This window comes from Odocoileus virginianus, chromosome 7, assembly GCF_023699985.2.
Source record: "Odocoileus virginianus isolate 20LAN1187 ecotype Illinois chromosome 7, Ovbor_1.2, whole genome shotgun sequence".
Taxonomy (NCBI): Eukaryota; Metazoa; Chordata; class Mammalia; order Artiodactyla; family Cervidae; genus Odocoileus; species Odocoileus virginianus.
The window spans coordinates 64,774,849-64,791,877 of NC_069680.1; the positions used below are offsets into that span (position 1 = coordinate 64,774,849).

General features: G+C 57.3%; 1 protein-coding gene and 1 long non-coding RNA gene across 2 annotated transcripts; one reads left to right on the forward strand and one right to left on the reverse strand.

Moving 5' to 3' along the window:
* Window positions 1-6,469: 6,469 nt before the first annotated feature.
* ZNF503 (zinc finger protein 503) lies at window positions 6,470-11,071 on the reverse strand. Its single transcript, XM_020888893.2, has 2 exons — window positions 9,782-11,071; window positions 6,470-9,030 (listed from the first exon to the last, which is right to left on the reverse strand). The coding sequence occupies exons 1-2, from the start codon at window positions 10,088-10,090 to the stop codon at window positions 7,393-7,395; spliced, it is 1,947 nt and encodes a 648-aa protein (XP_020744552.1). The 5' UTR covers window positions 10,091-11,071; the 3' UTR covers window positions 6,470-7,392.
* Window positions 11,072-12,198: 1,127 nt separating this feature from the next.
* LOC110134400 (uncharacterized) lies at window positions 12,199-16,062 on the forward strand. The gene is made up of 4 exons (XR_002313056.2): window positions 12,199-12,359; window positions 12,867-13,038; window positions 13,158-13,351; window positions 15,098-16,062. It is a non-coding gene; the product is annotated as an uncharacterized lncRNA (long non-coding RNA).
* Window positions 16,063-17,029: the final 967 nt, after the last annotated feature.

Below are 17,029 nucleotides of genomic sequence, written 5' to 3' on the forward strand. Positions count from 1 at the left end.
GGCTAGGTTCTTCCTAATGGGGTGTGAGCTGAGGAGTTGTCTGTGGATTCTAGAAAGACCCATTAAAAAGGAGTGGACCCTTTTTGCCTCTTCTCCCTCCTCCTTCCGGCTGACTGTAATGAGGTGATAATGGCTGAGCTCCAGTAGGCATCCTGAACTCAGAGACCATGTGAGGATGAAGTCTTCCTGATTGAGCTGGTACTGAGGAAGGCAGAGGACCCTGGGTCCTTCATGACTGAGGGCCATTCTTAGCTTGGACCGTCCACCTCTAGACTGAGAGAAGAGAATGTTTATCTCCTTCAAGCCACTCTTTCAGGGTCTTCATCATTGTCAGCAAATGCAGTTTCTAACTGATGTATGGAAACTTCCCAGGCCTCATTTTGTGCCGTGGGCAAAGACATCGAAGTCTCCCCTAGCCCACTACTGCTGGTCCTCCTCTCTTCAGAAGGGTCATCCTGCCCAAGCCAGCCCAGTTCTTTTGCATCTTTCCTCCATTCTGTCTTTTTGTTTTCCTCTGTCTTCCTCTCCCTCTCTCTCTTCTTTACCTCCCTTTCCTTCCTTCCCTCTAACATTTATTGAACATCTACTAGGTTCCAGGAACCAAGCCAGCTGGCGCTACTAGAACCGGGAAGAGGAGACAGTCCCTCCTCTCCAGTGCCTCAGAGTTCAGGCTGGGAGCAAAGTGTAAAGAGAGTATGATGGGATGGACAGGTGCTACAGGAGCAAAGAGAAGGCACTGAATCCAGTGGAAGGAGCTGGGGGACTTCCCAGAGGAGGTGACACTGCCTGAGGTTTGAAATAGGAGTTTTGAGTTACTGGCAATTAGGAAAAGAAGGCCGAGGACCAAGATTCCAGGCCCAGGAGCTAGCACAGTGCAGTACAGTGGTTAAGGACCCCATTGCTGGAGCAGACATGTGACTTCTCTCTAATGCTCAGTTTCCTCACCTGTAAAAGGACAGAGGTAATAATAGGGCTAGATGAGTGCCTGGAAGTAGACATGCAGTGCATGCTGCTTATTAAATTATTACTGTTGGTAAATGTGCGTAGACAAATATCAGTCTGGGAGACTAGTTTCACAGAGGCCATAAGTGATTTGTCCCTGGTCATATAACCATGAAGAGGCACCAAACCCAAGGGTCCTCATCCCTAGTCTGGTGGCCTTTATTCGTCCACCTTCTGCCGTTGCATTAAGTGCTGAGTGAAAGATCAGTGTGTGGTCAGGGGGAAACCTGGAGGGCTTCCTGGAAGAGATGGGTCTTAAGAAAGTTTGGAAGGATGGGGAGGGAGGAAGGCATTCCAGGGAAGTAGTGTATGATGAGCACCATCATCAAAGGGGCTGGGGGGCTAGCTGGCTGGCAGAGGGTCTGGACTGTGAAGGCTGGTGAGACACAAGGTAGGGCAGGCAGAGAGGCCAGGTCAGAAGATGAACCGTGGCCAGATGGCCAGATAGTAGAGTGAGAATTTGACCCAGTGAACCACAAGGAGCCACAGTTAGTTTTTGAGCAATGGGGCTGATCATAATGAAACTGTACTTTGGAAAGAGAAGAAGGAAAGAAATCTGTCTTCTTCTAAGAGCCAGTATGGGCCAGACAGAAGATTGGGGATTTTCACGTTAATTATTTCATTGAAGTCTCACAACAACCCTATAATGTTGGCATCAGTTGGTAGCTCAGATGGTAAAGAATCTGCCTGTAATGCAGGAAACCCAGATTCGATCCCTGGGTTGGGAAGATCCCCTGGAAAAGGAAATGGCAAACCACTCCAGTATTCTTGCCTGGAAAATTCCATGACCAGAGACGAGCCTGCCAGGCTATAATCCATGGCATTGCAGAGTCAGATATGACGGAGCAACTAACACTTTCATCCCCACTTTACAGAGGAGACAACTGAGGCTGAAATAAATTGAGTCATAGAGTTTGAACCAGGGCTGGGTGGAGCTAAAAGTTCAATTTTAGACTAGCCTGACCCCAAATGTGTGCTCTTCACACTGTACCATGTGGCTTTAAGCTGTTCTCACTCTCAGGATGACCTTTGCGCTATGAGTATCCCACAGTCCTGCTGCCTCACCAGGGGCTCAAGAGTCTTTCTACAGACCAGACAACCCCTGCGTAAGCCCTGGGTTCACACTGGGGAGAGAGAGATCAGTAGCCCCAGGATTTTGGGGGATTCCCCAGCACAGGGTAGGTGAAGTGCTCGGGCTCTGGGTCTGATAGAAACGGGTTTGAACCCCAGCTTTGCTGTGCACTCACTGAATTGAAGCCTCAGCTGAGAGGCGGGATGAGCCCTAGCTTGGGAGCCTGGCAGGAAGTGACAAACACCTAAGGATGTGAAATGATAGGATGTCTGTATTCACTTCCAGTTAATGGTGTGGGAGAGGCAAATAGGAGAAGTAGAGAAGAAACAAGATTGGCCATGAGCTGATACCCGTTGAGCCTGGGTGATGGGTTTGTGGGGCTCTAGTATACCATTCCTTCTACTTTTGTGGATGTTCCAAAACCTCCATAATAAAAAGTAAAATAAGGGACTGCCCTGGCAGTCCAGCAGTTAAGACTCCACGCTTCCACTGCAGGGAGCGCAGGTTTGATTCCTGGTCAGGGAACTAAGATTCCACATGCCGGGTGGCCAAAAAGTTCAGGGGAAAAAAAGTAACATAACAACAACAACAAAATGCTAAGAACTTAAAAAGAAAAATAAAACAATTCTGTCTACCACACTCTCTCCCAGGTGAATCGGAGTCTCTGCCTTCCAGGCATTGTTATACTTTAAAATCGCCTCAGGTGACAGCAGCCAAGGTGAGAACCTCTGCCTTGACTCCATCATTCACTGGCTAGTGTCCTTTCCCTGCTGAGCCTCAGTTTCCTCATCTGTAAAATGGGGGTAAAGCTCCTATCAACCTCATGGAATTGCTGTGAAGTTTAAATGGGATAATACAGGATAGTCTGGCTGGACATAAGCATGAGCAGGTCAGTCTGCGTTTTATAGTCTCTCTGAGTATCACCAGGCCTCTAGGAATGGGAAGTGAGGAGCCCTAAGCCAATACGGCAGAAGAGGCTGGCCATCAGGTAGCCTCACAGGGACAGGCCTTGTCTTCTGGGCAATTTTTATACCTTTTCCAAAGCACAGTGACTTTTTTTTTTTTTTTAATCTGCCTTTCCTCACTGCTTAAAGACCACCCAGCACAAAGACATCAGGGTCACTCAATGTCACTGCCAGAGGTACAGATGGGTGGAGGGGTTGAATGGAGAGAAAGCCTTGCCCTTGGCTTCCAGGATTTAGCCTTAGTTTCTCCATCTGTGTCAGGAATGAATAGAGATGGGAAGCCCTTGGCGAGGGGGTGCTGCTGCTGCTGCTAAGTCGCTTCAGTTGTGTCCGACTCTGTGCGACCCCACAGACGGCAGCCCACCAGGCTCCCCCGTCCCTGGGATTCTCCAGGCAAGAACACTGGGGTGGGTTGCCATTTCCTTCTCCAATGCATGAAAGTGAAAAGTGAAAGTGAAGTCGCTCAGTCGTGTCCGACTCTTAGCGACCCCATGGACTGCAGCCCACCAGGCTCCTCCGTCCTTGGGATTTTCCAGGCAAGGGTACTGGAGTGGGGTGCCATTGCCTTCTCAGCGAGGGGTTAGGTCATAGGAAATAATCAGAGAATAGAAGTGAATGGATGCATAAATGGGTGAGATTCACTTCACTATGACAAAGTGACCTGTCAGAGCCTTGATGATGGTGGTGGGAGCTCCCCGGCTTGGAGAGGGGCCCTGGACACCTGGGCCAACTCCTCTGGGGTAGAGAAAGAGCAGGGGAAACACAACAGCAGAAGCTAGAGCAGATGGAGAAGCGCAGAGGACGTGGTTCAGAGCGGGAGAGGAGCGAGGAACTACCAGGAGAGAGCTACCGGACACCGCTCGGAAAACGGTGCTAACGTGGAGGCGCGGGGTCTCTGACCACCCACCCTGCGTCCCGCGAGCTGGCCAGGGTTCCGGGTGTCCCGCCCGCTCCGCCGGGCTCCGCAGCGCCGCCTGGCGGACACACTGCGCTCCTCTCTGGCTTTGGCGGTAGCCGCCGGGCGCGCGGGGCATCCTGCCGCAGTTCAGCAGACAGGGGGAGAGAGCCAGGGGCCCGCAGTGAGGATGGGGCATCTTTTTCCCGAGGGGGTCGCGCCTGGACTGGACCTGCAGCACATACCGGAACCCTCTCCTTACCAACCCCGCGCCTGGGGTGACAGCTCCGTCGCACACGTCGGGGGACCATCCCTGATCCCCGGCCCCAGCTCCGGAATTTTGCTGCCTCTGAGTAACTTCTCCGGGAAGGAGGTCTCATTAAAATTTTAAGGCGTTTTGGGTTTGATTTTTGTTACTATACTAAAATACCAAGAGAGGGCGTAAAGGCACGAGAGGGCCTAGTTTGTCTCCCTGACGGTCCCAGGCCTGAAATTCCTGGGCTGGGGGAATTTCTAGGCCCTTCCCGCCCAAGTGGGTCCCTGCTGGCGAGGCGTGGTGTCCCTGTCGGAAGATGCGAGGCCAAGGAAGGCGAAGCGTGTGGGTCGGAATGACCAGGGGCTTGGAGCTGGTGCTGGTGAGGGGTGAACTAGGGCCTGGCTTTCACGTCGCAAGCGTGGGCACTTGAGTCCCCGGGACCCGGGCCGCACCACCTCCTCGAAGGTCCTCCTATCCTGAGTGTATGTGTGTGTGTGTGTCCGAGAGCCTGGAGGTGACAAGCAACCCCATCGGCCGGGGTTCTCGATAAGCCGGGCCCAGCCAGGCCCAGCCCAGCTTCTCTTAGCCGGATCAGAGTGGGAGCTGGGCTGCAGCGTCCCGGGCGCGAGGCGGGCAGACGGCTCGGAGGCGCTGGAGGCTGCCCCCTCCGGGTATGCGGTACGGAGCCCGAGTCTTCCTCTATGAAGTCTTCTCCAGGCGGAGGCCTGAGAGGCGTCCCGGAGGTCGCCGGGCCCGCTTTGCGTGCAACCCGGGAAAAGGCCCCGCAGGCGTGAGGCTGATGCTGGGAGGAGGGTGGAAAAATCTCAGAGTCACCAACCCCCGAACAAATGGCGGCGGGGGCCGTGCGGTTGACTGACCGAGGCCCGAGGCCGAAGGCGGCCTTTGAGCGGCGGTGAGCTTCCCGAGGCAGCAGGGGGAGCCTAACGCCGAGGGAGGCCGGTGGCTCGGAGAACCCAGAACGGCCTGACCCTGGGGAGGGGAGAGTTCGGGGTCCGCGCTCAGCGCCGCGACTCCAAGGTCCCAGGATCCCAGAAAAGGTGCGCTCTGGACCAAACTCCCGCGGACCCGCCGGGGAGAGCGCCCCAACAACCACAGAGCAGGACTCGCGCCCGGGTCTGGGGTATGAGTGTGTGATCGCGGTCGGGGTGGGGGCTGGGCCTTGGACCCCCCCCCCACTCCCACCCCGCCCCAAAACATACACACACGCGCGCGCACACACCACACGAAGATTAGACCTCTTTTCTGCCTGGTTCCAGGGGGCTCTTCAGGCAGCTCAGTCCCGCCGCACAAGCTGGGGAGAAGGTAGCGGTGCGCGCTGCGGGAATCGCTCCGGGACGGAGGGTCGCGCCGCGACTTTGCCGAGCGGAGCTCGCGACCCAGAACTGCGCTCCGCGTCCACCGGGTCGCCCCAGCGAGGCTGACAATGGGCGCCAGGACCCTTGCGGGGTCGAACTGGAAGGGGCTTCCGGGTCCCGGGCCCCGCCGCTTTCTCCTGCGGCGCAGACTGGGATAGAGCGTAGACTGCAGAGAAATCGGGATTCGGAAAAGCAGCTTCGGCCCCGGCCTGACGCGGGTCCCGACTCGGGAGAGAGGAGGGAACCGCGGGGGGAGAGCGTTGGCTGGAGGGGTCGGCTGGTGGCCGCCTCTAGCCCTCGGCAGCCAGATGAAGAAAAGGAAAGCGAACTCATTTTCCTCGGAGGGACAAGAGGGCTCCAGCGCGCTCTCCTCCCCAGGCCCAGGAAACAGGTTCCCAAGCACCCTCCGACCGCCTATCGTTCCCGGCTGCCCGCCCGTAACCGACGATGGCAGGAAAGCACAGAGGAACTGCGGGCAGCGGCACCTCCCCCGGGCCGAAGCTGGGCGGGCGAGTCCGGACCTGCGCCGCTCTCTGCACAAAACGAAACCCAAACTCCTCAAAATCTTAAGAGGGAATTTTTTTAAAATCCCCCCTTTCCCCTTTCACTTTTAACAAACCAGCTACTGGGAGAAAAAAACGAAATGAGCGATAGCTAAGGACACTATCTTTCCAAATTGTGAAATCCCGTTTAAAAATATTTCCTCCAAGGCCAGCCCTTCCTGAAAATCACAAGAAAACAACCGGAATTTCGACCACGGTCCTGGGAAGAAGGAATAGCCGTGAGGCCCAGGGAACCCACTGTGGCCGAAATTGCCATGCTCTTCTTTCTCTTTAACCAAAAAAAAAAAAAAAAAAAAAAAAAAAAAGAAAAAGAAAAAAAAAGATAAGAAGTAGTAAAACCTTTTAATACATCAAATATACGGAATTTTAATCTTTAAAGCGATACATTGTCTATTATTTTAGTACATGACGTAAACCTTGTCCCCTTTTCAGCGGGTGGACTTAAAAATTAAAAATAGTTAAGTGTTCCTTTTAAAGAACAAAATAAGGCAAATGAGGTTTTGGAATAGAATTGTTTTTCCTTTTTTTTTTTTTCGTTTTCTTCCAGAATACATACAAAAAAATACCCATTCTCTTTTGATGGTATACACCTTAAAAATAATTGCAATTTGAAATCAGAGCTGACAAATTGTGACTTGTTTTTTTTTTTTTTTTTCATTTTTGTAACAAACATGCATGTAAATTTGTGTTTCAATCAGACATTAAATAAGAACGTACAATACAATCATAGCAATTTTAAAGTAACATTAAAGAGAAGACCTCTAGTTCTGTGGCGGTTTTGTATTTATTTATAATCTACAAGGGATGGGAGGGTTTGTTTTCCACATTTTTAACCCTCAAGTTTTAATTTTTCCCCCTTCTTCCTTTTTACCTACAGAGCTCAAACTAAGTAATGCACTTTTGAACCACGGGTCCGCTTGGAGCTAACATAAATAAATACCAGTGTCCACCGATGCAGTCCTCAGATGAACACTTTCTCAATTATTTTTTCCTTCTTTTTCTATAAAAAGTCAAATGATATTTTTTTTTCAACTTTTATAAAGTTTGGGTGGGGAGATGAGAGGTGGGGGAAAGGGGACTTTCCCACCGGGTCTCGGTCGCTGTTTCGGGTAGATAGATACAGTATATATATTTTTTTCCTTTCCTGGCCCGGGTCATCCCCACGCGCGGGTGACAGTCGCCTTGGTCCTGTTCCCGCCCCTCCCTCGGCCCCTCCTCACCCCCCAGTTCTTTTCTTTCCCTCAACAGCCCTGGAGACCGCCCTCACTGGTACCCCAGCGCCGAGGCCGTGGTCAGTCTCTGTCCGTAGAGGGCATAGGGGGAGTAGTATGGTCCGGTGGCGGCGGGCACGGGCACGGGCGCACCCGGCGTGGGGAGCGGGCTCTTGGAGTAGGGGTGGTAGCGGCTGCTGAGTCCCAGCGCGTGGTGGGGGCTGCGCAGCGCCAGCGTCCCGGGGCTCCCCGGAGCGCCCGACGTGGGGATGTGCATGTGGCAAGCCATGGCGGCCGCTGCGGCGCTGGCCAGAGACGAGGAGCTGGGGTAGCCCGACAGCAGTTTGTCTGTCCCGGGGAAGGCCGTGTGGGTCCGCAAGTGGCTCAGCAGCTCTTCAGACGTAGCGAAGCGCTTGTCGCAAGGCCCGTTGGCCGACACCCAGTTGCAGATGTGGGGGAGCGGGTCGTTAGGGAGCATGAAGCCGTAGGGGTAGAGGGGGTGGCCGGCCAAAGACGGCGGTGTGGCGCCGGCGGCCGCGGCCGCAGTGAGCGAGGAGTGCACGCCGTGCAGCGGGTGCGTGGGGTACACCAGCGGGTATCCGGACTTGAGGGCCGCCGCTGCCGCGGCTGGATCGTGAGCGCAAGACGCGCTGGCCGCTGCAGCCCCAGCCAGGTGACTGGCACAGTGGTAGCTGAGGCAGTAGGGGTCCCGGCACAAACTGGCTGTCATCACGGACGGCGGTGACGCTCCGGCCAAGGGGCTCGAGCCCGCGGGCTTGCTGCAGCCCAGAGAGCCTGCCGCGGCCGCAGCCAGCTGAGCCCCTACTAGGCTGCCCGGCTTGGTGGGGTCGAGCGCCACGCCGTGTGGCAGGAACTGGGGCGGGTAGCCGGCGTAGGCCCCAGCCAGGCTCCCTGGGTAGGTCATGCCCGCGGGAGGCAGAGGGAACACTGTCTGGCCCGGCTTGTAGGGCGACACGGGCGCCACCAGCCCAGAGCCCAACACCGAGGAGGAGGTGGGCGCGCTGGGGCCGGAGCCAGAGCCGGAGCCCGATGAGCCGCCGCAGTCCGAGCCTAGAGCCTTGCCCCCGGGGCCCCCATCTGGGTGTTGGTTCACGTCCACATTGATCCCGCCGCCACAGCTAATCCGGCCGTGCGCCAGCCCCGTGGGTCCCCCTTCGGCCGAGGCGCCCCCGGAGCCCTTGCTGCCGCCACCGCCGCCGCCCGCCTCGGGGTCCTTCTTGTCGTCCTTGCCGTCCGGGCCGCCCCCGGCCGAAGGCAGCATGCCTCCTGGCGAGCAGGCCGAGGCGCTGGAGCTTGGGCTGCCTGTCCTGGGCGTGAATGGCTGGCAGGTGGCGCTCGGTACCCGGAATCCGGACTTCTCCGCCGAAACCCCCCCGCCGCCGCCCCCGCCGCCCCCTCCTCCGCCGCCACCGCTGCCTCCCGGCTCTTTCTTATCCGAGCCGGGTTTGGAGTACGGCTTGAAACTCGACTTGTCTTCCACGCCGATGTCGCTCAGCTTGAGGGGGCCCGACTTGGCGTCCTTGTCGCCCCCGGCGCCGCCGCCGGCACCACCCGTGCCGCCCCCGTTGGAGGCGACTGAGGAGAGTTTGGACGAGGGCGAGGGGTCGGGCTTCCCGATCTGCGAGCATGTTTGGGCCAACAGCGCCAGCGGGCTCTTCTTGGCATCGAGCTGCAGGGTCAGACGTGGAGGAGGGGGGGCACAAAGAAAGAAGGGGAAACCCTTTAGAATCCTGCCTTCTAGGTTCCGAGAGCACCTCCGCCACGACCCGTAAAGATCCTTCCAGCCCCAAGGAGCAAATCTAGGCGACACCCCTTCTACACACACATTCTCTTTCTTGCAAAAGGCCACAATACCCCCCCCCCCCAACCCCACCCCACCCCCAGCCCCGCCACCAGGATCTTTCCTGTCCTCTCTAAGCGATAACTGGATTAAAAAAAAAAAAAAAAAAAAACTCGAAAAATGTTTTGGTTTCTGACTCTTTCACCCAGAACTGTACTCTCCACCCCCTCATCCCTAATACTTCAGAGTAAGGGCTCGGGTCGTTGGCGCCTTAGAGGCTGTGTACAAATACCAGCTTCTGGGGAACCGGAGGACCGGGACTTTGGAGCCGTATTTTGGACTCCCGTCTGTCTTCTGGCCTGAGAGTGAGGGGGCCTGGGTCGAGGTAGGGGCTTTAACACCAAAGGGAGACACAAGTTTTGATTGCCTCGGCTCCTAGCATTCACACCCCATTCTACCTCCTCCCCTCTTTCCGCCCTAGATTAAGGTGCGGGAGCACGATCCTCTCCCCTCATCCCGGAGCTGAATCACTCCGAACCACCCCCCCCCCCCCCCCCCCCCGCAGATCCCAAGAGAAAGAAATCCCGTGGAGGGCAGCCAAGGTGGTGGTCCCAGCGCGATCCGGGGATAGGGTCCTTACCTCTATGGGGCTGACCGGAGTGGAAGGCAGGGGCTGCAGGTACTCAGGGTGCAAAATGTGGCCAGTCCGTGCCGTCAGCATCTTCAGCACCTTGATGGGCAGGCGGTTAGCCTGGCGGAGAGGGTCAGAGGGGGGCACGGCGTGCACAAAAGGCTTGGTGCTGCCGGCCGGGGACGAGCCTGGGCCGGGGCCGGAGCTATTTCCAGAGAGCGCGCTGGTCCAGGCAGGGTCCGCGCTGCCGCCGCCGCCGCCGCCGCCGCCGCTGTGCTTACTGCTTCTTAAGGCAGAAAGCGAGGGCGCTGTGCTCATGACCCACCCGCGCGCATGGGAGCAGCGGGGGGAGGGCTCCAGGAGGCGCGGGGCGGGCTCCGGGCTGCGCTCTCGCCCGGGGAGCAGGAGCAGCAGGAGGAGGTGGAGCTGGTGCGGCGGTCACCGGCGCCCAGCGCGCCTTCTTGGCGCCTGGAGCCACAAGCGAATAATCCTGGGTGGCCCGCTGCGGAGCCGTGGCCGAGCGGGAGGAGCCAGCCCGACTGCGGGAGTGCCGGGTGGCTAGCCGTGTCGGCCTCGGGCTGTGCCCCTGCGCTGCGCACTCGCGGCCCGGCGCTGGCGCTGCTCTCCGCGATGTGAGCCTCTGCCTGTCCAGCCGGGGCTCTGGCGAGGAAACTCACTTCAAAAGCAGCTGCACCGAGGGGGAGATTAAAGCCTTTGCCGCCTTCCAATCAAATGGGAGCCCGAGGTGATTGGAGGGTCAAGGGGATGTGACGCGTCCCGCGCCGCCGCCGCCGCCAGGACTCAGCGCTGGTTTTAATGGGCAGCTCCGTCTTCGCCGCTCCCCCAGCTTGTCCCCTCCCTTGATTTCGCTCGGAGGACGAGCTGGACATTTATTCTACGTTTGCTATCTGCCGCCTCCCTCTCTTTTCTTCCTGGTCGTCCTTCCTTTTCCCCAGCTGGAGAATAAACTGAAACCTTCTTTTGCAGGAGGTTGCTTGCAAGGAACAGTTTGAGGGTGTTCAGAAGGAGCACTAGCAGGAGTCTGGACTACAGCCGGACTGTCAACTCCAGGGCCGCAAAGGAGGTCCGCACCCCCAAGTATTCTCTCCCCCGCCTCAGTAATTGAAATCTCCTGCGGTGCAGCCTCCTGGGTAAGGAAAGGTGGGGAGCGAGTGTTGGAGGAAGTCCGCCCGCCCGCTTTGATTTCCCGGGGTTCGGCGGCGGAGAAACCAGAAGCTAGGTGGGCAGCGGAGGCGGTGAAGGCACTTCTCGGCTCTCTGCTAGGTTCCCCGCCCTTCCCGGCCACGTGACGCCCGGAGATGCGCAGATTGGGGCAGGAGGGGGGTCACATGTTTCCTCTGTTTCACACTCAGCCCCCCCCCCCCAATTCTTACTCTCCCCTGCCACCCTCTCTTCTTCTACCCGCGTCCCCCCTCCCGAGTTCTCTGGGCATCTCCACCCCTCCATCAATTGTCAATGTTCCCCGACCGCAATCAATCAGTTATTTGTCAGCTCTTGTCAATCCGCCGGTGATTTATGTCAGCTTTTGTTGCTGATTACAAGGCGGGTGCGACTTGAAGGGAAAAAGGGAGAGGGAGAGAGAGACGCAGAGGAAGGAAGAGACTGAGGGGGAACTGAAGGAGGGGGAAAGGAGCAGCCTCCTGGGATGAGAGGCGGGGGCTCTAAGAAAAAGAATGAAAGAAGAGAAAAAGGCGCTCAGTGTCAGGAAAATGAATAGTGAGAGTAAAGTGCGCAGGTGCGCCCAGGGCGCTGAGAAGGGTGCACTGGCCTGGGGTGTGCGCCTCGCTCCTCTAGGTATTGGAGAGAGAGAGAGAGAACACCCTTCCACCTCTGGGGATCCCGTTCCTTTGGGGCCGCGCGCAGAGTCCCGAGCGCTCTCGGTACCCGAGACAGGCGGTGGCGACGTCCAACACGGGAGATTTTTTACCACCCCCCCCCCCCAAGCCATGGTAGTCCCCTCGGGGCTCGCAGAGTGCAGCCGTCAGTGCCAACTGGCCCCCTCTCCCCCCTCCCGAGTGCCCTGACTCCAAACTCGGAGGCTTCTTTCTAAGAGCCACATTACCAACGTAGCCTTGAGTTCTGGAGGTCAGTGGTGGGGTACCCCCGCTTCAGTTCTTTGACACCCGTCCCCCGTCGTGGCTAGGGCTGAGAGGCTGCGAAGAAGAGGCCTGACGTGTGTGTTCGGGGCAGATACGTTCCAGGCTCACTCAGGTCCCCTCTCCAGCCCTCCCTCACCCCCTGCCATCCTCGCGGTCTTGGTAGCCAGGGTTACTCCGGGCTGCTCACTCGAATTGATTGAAACGCCGAGCCAGGACTGACCAGCTCGGGGAGAGCGGAGGGAAGAAGCAAGAGAGAGGGGGCGGGTGGTGTGTGTGTTGGGGGGGGGGGGGGGGGCGGCTGCCTGTGGAAACAACCGGCTCTTCCAGGGAAGCGGAGCGGGACCGCCGTGTTCCCCTCGATTTGCACCGTCACTCGGGCCGTTGGGAAGGCAGAGGGGAGGCGCTCCGCGTGCCTCCTTGTACCTGGATCTGAGTGCAGAAGTGTGTATGAATGCCTGTGCCGCTGTGTGAGTTGTCAGGGCTTTGGTAGCGTCCGGAGCGAATTCGAGGGGGTGGGGTGACCTCCAAAAACTCGCAGAAACTGGAAGGGGGCGAGAGGAGGGTACATCCCCTTCCTCGGAAGGACTTGGAAGACTTTGACTCTCCCCTCCCCCCCTTTTCCGCCCCGGCTCTTCTTTTGTTGTCAAGTCCTTTTGATAAATGGTGGGGCTGGGAGCGCTGGGGAGCTGGGAGCCGGTCTGTACCCGCGCTGGGGGGCTGGGGGCGGGGGCCGGGCCTTGAGACCCGGTTTCCACCCTCGCTCGCCCGGCCGGTGCCCCGTCGGCGCCGAAGTCGGGTCTGGGACCTGCCCTCGGGGTGCTCGCGTTCTCCACCCTCACCACCCCATTCCTCCCTCCCTCATTTTTGTCTGTCTCCCACTCCGCACAGGTACCGAGAACTTTCTAGGGGTGAGTTTTAGAATTTCTCATAGGCATTCTTCTTACGCGTTTTAATTTTATCCCTTGATTCTTTAGGTTGGTAAACTTCATGGGATGGTAACTTGACTAAAGACAATCTGGAGAAGCGGGGAGTGAGGCGGTGTATATATGAGGAGTTTGTCGGTGTATGTGTGCGTGTGTTTAGGTGTAAGAACACACCTCCGTTCAAGGGGCTTTGGAGTGTTTGCCGGTGCGACAGCGGAGGAAGGTGAGTCCGTGAGACTGTGGCGAGGCCACATGCGAAGTTGTGAAGGCTGTCTGAAATAACCTTTGGGGAGCGAGTCCCAGGTGCCGGTTTCTGACAACCGGACGGTTCTGTCTCTGCAGAGCAGACCCTTTGAGGCTGCCTGTATCCTGCTGCTCTGTTAGCGTCTGAGTCACTGGGTTAGTGGTTGTCGAAGTGTCGCCCAGATCAACTGTAGATCTCCCAGCCCCGCGAGCCCAGCCGTGGGCCCCGCGTCGCCGCAGCCTCCCGGCGAGGCCCGGACACAGGATGCTGGGGGCGGCGTCCAGAGATGGAGGTGAGGTTACCGCGGGGGACCCTCCCTTCCCCCCTCTCCCAGCCCTCCAGCCAGCCGTCTCCAGACTCTGTCCTTTCCCTCTCCTGGAATTCCAGCAGCTTTCTTTTTACCCCCGGCAGCTGGGGGAACCAGAGAGTGGCCCCTGTGTCCCTTGGAATGGCGGGCCACGGTGTGGTCGCACATGCTCTAAGGCCTGCACGATGCAGCGCGCGCGCGCGGATCTTGGTCTTCGCGCATTCGCTCTTCGAAAAATCGAACTCCGAAGGTCCGAGCGCACGGGGGCGCCTGGGGGTCTGCACTCCCAGGGTTTTCGGGAGGCTGCAGCCTCCGAACCTGCGCACCTCGAAGGGGAGGTCAGATACCCGAAGGCCGTGAGGCCGCGGGGGTTGGGGGGGGGGGGTTATTAGTGACTCCGCGCTGGGCCTAATGCCTCCAACCCCCAGCGGTGATTGGCGTGGATGTCCCGTGGATTTTATTTGCACACAATGGAAATGATTTGTTTTCTCTAAAAAAGGAGTGGGCTTGGCAGATATTTGAGGAGGGGGTGGGAGGAGAAGGAAAGAGAGAGAGCTGAGGAAAAAAGTTTGAAAATGCCTTGAACTATTCACTGTCGAGATGGCTAATCAGTATTGAGGCCGGAGGGCAGGCGGGCCGCCTTTCACCGCCGCTTCCCTTTCATCTCTGGCTCGGCGGAGGCGCTCAATTAAAAGCCTATCAGTTTGTAAGTAAATCAACGCCTATCAGAGTTGTCACATCAAACAAAACGATTATTATTGCAGCCCGCCTCCCCTATTAATCTCCCTCGAAGATAATCCGGCTGACAGGTCAGGCCCGGCGAGCTGGAAAGCCTGGCCCAGAGCGTCCAAACAGTCCTGGACTGGCGCGCGCCCCTTGGGGCACCCCCTCTTCCCCGTCCCGCCCCGCCTCGTGGTCCCCCGGGAGTGGGGAGAGAAAGGGCGCGCAGAGGCCACTGGACCCAGGCCCGCCCCTCCGGGCTGGGAGCCGAGCCGAGATTCGCTGGGCTGGTGGGGGACGGTCCCCAGCGGCACTAGCCTCCTCTGGGGCCGGGGAGGTACCAGGTTTGCCTTTGCCAGCGCCTGGCCTGGTCCCTGGGCCTCACCAAGGCCTGCGCTCTTCTCGGCTCACCTCTTCTGATTCTTCCCCCAGCCCCTTGTCGTTTTTGTTTCCTCTTTTGACTCTTTCTTGGCTCTCAGCCTTTTCTTCCTTTCCCCTCTCTTCATTTATACTTCTTCTACTAGCCAGGGAATGTTTCCTGTTCTCTCTCCCTCCTCTCACTATACGGTATATACCACTTCAGCGCAACCACACTCTCTGAAGCAGGGCATTCTCAGGGCCCGGGTTACTTCTCTGCGGCAGGGTTGCCTCAGGAGTGTGTGCAATTCCCTGGAATTCAGGACCAAGTCCTAATTTCTCCTCAAGCAGGAATTGTCAGAAGTTCTGCGCCTGTTTAAGGGTTGGGTGTATTTGGAGGGGTGAGGGGAAAAAAAAAAAAAAAAAAAAAGACCAGGTGGTGAGATGGGTGGAGGGTCGCAGGCTCCCTATTCTGGAATTAGCATTTGGTGTTGGAATTTCACAGCTGCAGTGTTTCTGACCTAGCTGGTGGCGTTGCCTGGGCTTTGCAAATATGCGGGGGAGATCTATGGGGCATCTGGGCCTCTGTACTGGGTATGTGAGGGGGTGCCTAACATTTCATAAGTAAATACGCCCAGATAACTGCTTCTGTAGCCTCAGCTGGCCTTCCAAGGGCCGGGCGCTGCTTGGATTCCACACGGGTGTGAAATCGTGGCCTTCTTCCGTTTGGCCTGTGACTTCCAGTTTTGAGGTGCCTCGGAACCAAGCGAGACCCGCCCTGTTCTTCGCTTTTACTCCAAACCGGTAGGCCTAAATGCGCACTGCTCCAGCCTGGTGGAGCCAGAATTAAGGTGTACTTGAAGTGTCCAAGGGGGCGGGGCTGCCCGCAGGACCTGAGGCCCTGCTACCTGGAGTGCTGGCTTCAGCGCTTCGGAATCTTCACGCGTTGTCTGGGAGAACCCCCAAGGTGCGGTATTGTTGCCTGTTCCGGCGGAGACTCTCCCAGTAGTCGCCCCAAGGTCCGAGGCAGCGGGTATCCCAATAGAGCCCACCTCAGCTTGCTGAGCGCCCGTAGCTGCAGAACCTGTGGCCCCTTCCACGCGTTTCCGAAAGCCCCCCATTTGCTCACATTTTCCACTGCCAACCTAGTAGTAATATTTATTTCCTTGTTGTAATCCGTGCAGTGGCTCAATTATCTGCGCGTCTGCTTTTCTTAAATGTATTTATATCACTTCTGCCACGCCGCAGATATTTAAAGAGGTACACATACCGCGGCACACCTCGAAGATGCAGAACTCACTCTGTCTGTAGGATATATTCACTGGGTAGTTATTTGGACGTAAGCGCTATCTCGAGCCCAGATTACACCCAAGCAGAGGCTGTAAAATGACACTTGCTCCAGAATTTTCCCAACTTAACTATATGTGCACACACCGAGAATTTAATACTATTTTATATCCCTCTACAGATCTAAATATTCAGATGTTATGTTACATGCCCTTGAAGCCGGAAGCGATCCTGCAGTTCACATTGGACTTGGAGCTGTTTGTATAATTTTCATCACCCTGCACTTACACATGAATCTTAATCTAATAAATTCAACCTTGTCATTTTTAGAATCGACGTAATTTCTCTGGCTGCGGGTGTGCTGCCTGTATCAGAATAAATCCAGCTCTCAGGCATCCAGCAGGAAACGGCTCCCGGTTCCCGGGTGTGGAGACGCCCCATCCACCCAGCGCAGGACGCGAGGTGGCTCCCCGTGCTCAGAAGGCTGCAGGTCTGGCCTCCGAGGGAGGCTGGACTATCAGCGTCCGCGGCCTTATTAGTCTCTCCCGATCGGCAGTGCCCCGCAGCCCCCACCCTCTGCCGGTGCTTCGGAAACCCGCCGGGGCCGAGTCCGCCCGGGGCGAAAATTGAAAGCAAATTCCACGGCAGACGGAGCTCGAAGTTTCTTCAAAGCAAGTTTGCAGCAGAGATTCGGCGGTCGCTTTGAGACGACAGCGCGCTTTAGGGGTGTGTCCGAGCGCAAAGTGGGGAGGTGGGCAAAGAGGGTACCTGGTGGCCGAGCTTGGTCCGCGGTAAAACGCTAAGGAAGGCGCCTCCCTTTCCTTATTTCTCGCCAACTTCTCGGGCCCTGCCCCATAAAAAAATAGTTTCCAAGGTGCCGCGGACTCCCAGGATGCGTTTATGGGAATCGCACCAGGGAGGAGGCGACTTTGTAAAAGTTGCAGAAAGCTTTGTCCACAAGCGTCCGCCCAGCAGGGGCTCAAGAAAGTTTGGGACCAACTCGAGTTCTCCCGGGCAGAATGAGCCCCCCCTGGAGAGTCCCCTGCCCGGCGCTTTCCCCTCACCTCGAAACCGCACGTAAATAACCTCCTGCTGCCTGCACTGCAAACTTCCCCGCGCGCTGCTGCGGTTGGCGGGCGAGGCCCGGACGCAGAGCCAGCCCGCAAGGCCGCTCGTCTGCCTGCTCATCCCAGCCTTGAGAGAGGCTTGCGCGGAGATGAGAGGATGAGTGTGGTTCTGTCTCCCACTGGGCTGCCCACTTGGCTGCCCAGACCATCACCGTGGACCTCCCAGAGCAGC